This window comes from Gracilinanus agilis, chromosome 1 (genome assembly GCF_016433145.1).
Source record: "Gracilinanus agilis isolate LMUSP501 chromosome 1, AgileGrace, whole genome shotgun sequence".
Lineage (NCBI taxonomy): Eukaryota > Metazoa > Chordata > Mammalia > Didelphimorphia > Didelphidae > Gracilinanus > Gracilinanus agilis.
Genome location: NC_058130.1, coordinates 188,861,074 through 188,867,072, shown reverse-complemented (window position 1 = coordinate 188,867,072; position 5,999 = coordinate 188,861,074). Strand labels below are relative to the sequence as shown.

At 40.7% G+C, this 5,999-nt stretch overlaps 1 protein-coding gene across 1 annotated transcript; it reads right to left on the bottom strand.

Moving 5' to 3' along the window:
• Positions 1-1,037: 1,037 nt before the first annotated feature.
• Positions 1,038-1,853, bottom strand: LOC123231119 (ubiquitin thioesterase OTUB1). Its single transcript, XM_044657352.1, has one exon. The coding sequence runs from the start codon at positions 1,851-1,853 to the stop codon at positions 1,038-1,040; it is 816 nt and encodes a 271-aa protein (XP_044513287.1).
• Positions 1,854-5,999: the final 4,146 nt, after the last annotated feature.

Sequence of the window (5,999 nt, the reverse complement as noted above, 5' to 3'; positions counted from 1 at the left end):
TCTAGGGGCCTTGCCTGCTTTGTTCTGCCAAGGTGAGGAGACCATCAGAGCACAGGGATGCCCATAAGTTATCCTTTACTGTCATAACAAGAGCAGCCATATTTTTTTGATCATACATTTCTTTTATTAAATCCTTTAAACTAGTTCTTCTTTGGAGTCCTTAATATGCTATTTATTGCAGCTGTACTCATTCACTACATGTACCTCTCAATTCTTTGAATCATGCTGAATTTTAATTCCCAGGATCATAACCACAGCTCTTGAGCTGGAGAGACATCTGCAGCCATCTAGTCCAACCCTTTGAGGAAAGAGATTTAGGAGGATTCGGAGATGTAATTCAGAGATTAAATCCCAAAGGTGGGATTTGAACCCAGGTCTTTGATTTTAATATCAATGCCCTTGTCCAGAAGGCTCTGGGTTATTTTCTGAACACGACTTCCAGAGGGCAGTTAATCAACCCTGAGCTTTCTAATGTCTATGGTTTTTTTTTTTTTAACCCTCATTGCACTGGGGAAGCAAACTTACTCATATATAATGTCACACTCTTAGTTACACCCTCAGCCTTCTCCAACGGTGCTTCTTTAATAAAAACAGGCAAGATACTACTGTCCTGCCGAAAGAAATGATGAGCAAGCTAATTTTTACACAGGATAATGAACAGCAAAATGAGGAGAGCCGAGAGAATGTCATACACAGCTACAGAATTAATACTGGAAGAATAAATTTTTAATGTTACCTCCAGAGTGAACTGAAAGGTGGAAACAAAAAGACTTAATTTGTATGAATATGTTGGTCTCTGGGAGGGGGAAGGGGCTGGGACACTTGTGAATTTCTATTAATAAGATAATTAGAACACACAAGATTGGGTGACAAGGAGGGGGGAAAGGAAGAGTGAAATACTACCATTTCAACCACAAAAACCTTCTGTACTTGTCTAACACCTGTACGCCATGGGGAGGGTGAATGGCGGGGAAGAATGAACTGGCTCTAGCTCTGGTGGGCAGCGGCGAGGGGCGGGGCCTGGAAAGCCGTCCCACCTATTTGTAAAGGATGTCGTAATGTCCAGGTCTGTACAGTAGATACACCTTGGGCTCGGAGCCCTCTGGGAAGACGTGGGAGTTGGTGGAGCGACCCTCCGCACGGTCCATGTACTCCACCTGGATGGAGATGCTGAGGGCCTGCGCTAGCGCGATGATGTGGATGTGATCACTCTCCTTGGACATGGGCTCCACCTCCTGCTGACAAAACTCCTTGACTGTTCGTCCCCCCTCTATGAAGAACTCGAAGAACTCGCTTTCGCGTTGCAGGTAGCCCGAGGTGAGCAGCCGAAGATATGCTACCAGGTAGTCTGAGATGTTTTGGTCATTGAAGGCGGTCAAGAGTTCGTCCACTGATGTTTGCTTTTCAACCTGCTCGATCAGGTCCATGAGAGTGTTGTGGAAATCTTCAATGGCGAATTCAATGAAGCCCTGAGACACTAGGTCCTCTTTGCTCTTGGCAGAGATGGCTTTGAACCTCTGCAACTCCTTGCTGTCTTCCAGAAGGGCCTCCAGGTAGGAGAACCCGAAGGCTCGGTAGAAGCAGTTGCCATCAGGCCTAGTCTTTCGGATGTAGGTATATTTTTTGTGTAGGTCCTTGATCTTCTCCTGGTAGATGTTGTCATCTCCCACGTACTCCTTGTAAAGCACAGACAACTCCAGGCGCTCGGATACCAATGGATTCTGGAGAGCGATCTCTTGCTGAATTTGATCCTCCTGGGCCATGATGGCTCCATCATAGGCCAAACCGTTAACTTCTTCAGAGTCATTTCCCAGAGGCTCAGAGTTCTGCTGCTGAGGTTGCTCTGCCGCCATCTTTAAACAGTTCCTAGCGCCAGTGTTCTTTTCACTGAATTATGCTGCCTCCCATTCAGAGAAGTTAGTGTTCCATGGCTCTACAGCCATACAACACTGGCAGGCACTGTCAATGAGCCCAGAATTAAACAAGAGCAGAAAAGCAGACCGGATTACATATGGAAAATTAGAGAATTCCTTTAATGATGCCAAATCCAGCTTTTTATACTAGTATTCCAAAAGTAATATTATTTTTGCAAAAGTAATCTCTTAAATACACAGATCTGATGAGACTACACCCCATTCAGAAACTGTCAGTGGTTCCCTAATGTCCACAAGAAAAGTCACCTACCTATTTGGCATTTATGATTAAAAAAATGAAAGCTATCTCCAATTTACCTTTTTTTCAGCCTTATTTTATGCTCTTCCTCTCTAGGTATGATATATCCAGTTAAACTAGACATTTACTTTCTTATCTTGTGTTCTCTCATTTCTCTGATATTCTCATATTCTGTTTCCAATTCCTGGAATAAACTCTCTCTCTCTCTCCCTGCCCCCCACCTTCCCATTTCTGACTGTTGAAAGCCTCTTTCTTCAAGATTCTGATCAGATGCCTCCTCTATGAAGCCTTTCCTGATGTCCCTAACTGAAAGTGAGCTGTCTCTCTCAAATGTTTTTCAGTACTTTGTTAGGTATTTCCATTTCCCTCAGCAGAGTTCTACCTGTGATATGAATAATTTGTGTGCCTGCCATATCTTCTCCTACCCCTTCTCCTCCATAATTGTAAATCCCCTAAGGACTGGAACTCAATCAATTGTATGTCATGTTTGTATTTCCATCATATGGACCAGTGTCTTGTACTTACCCAATGCTGCCAAGTCTCCTAGGTAACTAGAATCAAGAAATTGACCCAAAGGCAAATTGGGTCCTATATTACAAGGATAAGATAGAAAGATTATGACCCACATTGCCCACCCTTACCAATCTTCCACCTATGAGACAGTACACCGAAGTACAAGGGTTTAAAAAAAAAAGATAGAAAGATTATCTGCAAAAGTGTGTGTGTGTGTGTGTGTGTGTGTGTGTGTGTGTGTGTGTGTGTGTGTTGAAGGGGAGGAAAGAATGAGTTACTCTTAGAAAGCTTGACATTGTACCCAGAAAAATGAAGAATCACTACATTTGTCTCAGAGGGCTGAGAGAGTGGCTGAGTGTGACATTATGGGATATAATAATTTTTTGCTTACCTGGTGCAATGAGGATTGAGTGAGAATGCCTTTCATAAAAGCCCATAGACATTAGAAAGTTCAGTATTGATGAGCTGCCCTCTGAAAGTTGTGTTCAGAAAATGATCCAGAACGTTCCAATGGGAAAGATTTATAAGAGCTATTTATGAAGTGAAAAATTACCATTGGGAACAGCAGGCAGAATGATACTGGGGTAATTGCTTTGGATATGGGTTGAACCAGGTTACCTCTTGGTCCTTTTTCAACTCTTAAACACTATCATTTTATTGACTGGAAGGCTTCTTCTCCTCACCTCCTCCTGTACACCAACAAGTAAGCTTTGAGGGAGAATTTGATGTCCGAAGAAATGTCTAGGTAAAATGCTGAGGAATATAAGAAGGGTTACTACAGTAGGGTAGTCCTTGAAGGTGAACAGCAATTTTCTTTCAAGAATCAGAGGGAGTTGGAAGTTCAGAATTTTTTGGATGAGGATTCAGATCAGCAATACTAAATAAACCAACATTTACTAATACGCCAAATACTGCTTTTGGTGAAAGAGATACAAAGATGAAAAATAAAGCAGTCCTTTCCCTCAAGGAGCTTATAATCTAGTAAGGATAGGATACAAAAAGTATATAGTTGATATCCTTGACAAGGATGAGGGATGTATGAGCTTACAGACCTGTAGGAAATATAAGAAAATCTACAGAAATCCTAAATTGTAGCCATACTGTCATATACCTAGCTATAAGGTTAGGCACGTAGGGAAGAGTGTTATGGTGTATGTTCTTAACATACATAGAGTGTATGTTGTTAACTTCTGATGTTCACTGCATGGATCACATATATGTTATAAATTACCATATAAACATTTTTTTTGCAGCAATGATGTAAGTAGTAGAAATGAAGTTTTATTGTTCAGTCATTTCAGTCACGTCCACTCTTTGTAACTGCCATTTGAGGTTTTCTTGGTGAAAATAGTGAAGTGATTTGCCATTTCCTTCTCCATCTCATTTTACAGTTGAAGAAACTGATGTAAACAGGGTAAAATGACTTGCCCAGGGTCACACAGCTAGTAAGCGTATGAGGCTGAAATTGAACTCTTCTTGATTCAAGATCTAGTGTTCTATCCACTCTGCTGCCTAACTGTGCACACGTGAGGTAGGTAGGGTGAATATTATTATATCCAATGTCTAGAAGAGAAAACTGAGGGTCAGAGAGGTTAAGTGATTTACTTGTGAAAGGCAGAAAAGTTGGGACTCAAACCCAGGTCTTACCTCATTCTAAGTCAGAATTTTTTCCATTAAATCAGACTTGGCTTTTAATCCTGGGTATGATGAAGAGCAAGCCATTTTCCCTCTCTCAGCTTCAATTTCCTCATCTATAAAGTGAAAGAGTTAGACTTTATAATCTTTAATATCCATTATTGTTCTAAATCTATGATTCTATCATTCCCCCCTATGGATTATTGACTTTTTGTGGGTCTGCACCAGTTTAGTTTCATCTCAAATTTGTATTATGTGCTTCCCTTTGAATGGGCTGGCTCCTCAGGGAAGTAACACTAGATAGAGTCTAGAGCAGGGGTTCTAGACTTTTTCTGTTGACTCAGACCCCTTTTGTCCATCTGGCAAAGCCTATGGATCCAATCTCAGAAACATGTTTTTAAATGCATAAATTAGAACACATAGGATTACAAAGGGAATAATGTTAGTGAAATATATATATATGTATATGTATATAAACAATTTCATAGAGTCTCCAGATTAAGACATAGAGGAAAAGTCCTAGGTGAAGATAAAGGGACACAGAAAACCAAAATATCAGGGTCCTGAGAATGAAAGTGAAGGAGTGTGTCTTTGGATAGTCAGGAGAGACTTTTTGGACCCTGAGAGTCAGAGTATTGGTGAAGATACTGTAAATCCACATTATAAAGTGGTATTGGAGTAAGTCCTGAATAATCAGCTCCATAGATGAGTCATTGGGTCAGATCATAACAGCAGGGCGATGTAATGACCTTCAAAGAAGATTTGTATGTAAGTTTCAAGGACAAATTTCTCCTTTCTCAGGTCTCTGCCCTTTCTTTGTGTCTTATTTTTTTTTTCATTTTATGGCTTCTCTTCGATATCTACTATAGTCCTGGCCTACCTTTTGCTTCTGCTTGGTGCCGTGGAGAGAATATTGGACTTGGAGTTAGAAACCTGTAGATGACCTTGGACAAGTCCCTTCTCTTAGACCTCAGATTCTTGAGTCAGATCTGGAAAGCTTTGACAGGTCCAATGAATCTGGAAAGGGCTGGATATGGAACATTTTATTAATGGCCTTTGTTTTTGCAACATAGTCATTTTTAGGTCTACCTCTCCCCATCCCCAGTCTTCTCTATCTTGGACCTTCCTTGGTAATAAAAAGTTATTCATTTTGGGCAGGCAGGGAAACTAAGTCCTCTTTATAACTTGTCCATATCAAGAGCCACAGCTGGACTTTGTCTTGCATATCTGATAAACCCATTCTTGCTAAAGTGCTGGAGAGAGAAGGTTTAAAGAACTACTTTCAAGTAATATAAGTACATTTTAACAACAGCCCTCTTGAGATAACGTTCTTCACTTTTGTTGTCTACTCCATCAGTGATTCTAATCATGGGAATTTCTGGCCAATGGATGAAATCTTTTTTGTCAGGTAGACTGTTCCAGGGAGGTCTTATTCACTGTTCTTCACATCCTACTGCATACACATGCCATTTATGAGTCTAGATAACCCCAACTTGTTATTAGAGGTCAAATGAATCTCATTCTTTATAAATATACCCCCAGTGGAAAACTGACCAAAGAATACATCTCAGGCCTTAACAAGGAGAAGTTTCATTTTTATAGTTGGGGGAGTGCAGTGGAAGTTCCATCTGGTAACTTCTGGAATAATTCAATGATTCCCTACTGTTCTCCTCTCCCCA

Coding starts and splice junctions, on each gene's coding strand:
- LOC123231119 (XM_044657352.1), bottom strand. CDS start 1,853: ATGGCGGCAGAGCAACCTCAGCAGCAGAACTCTGAGCCTCTGGGAAAT.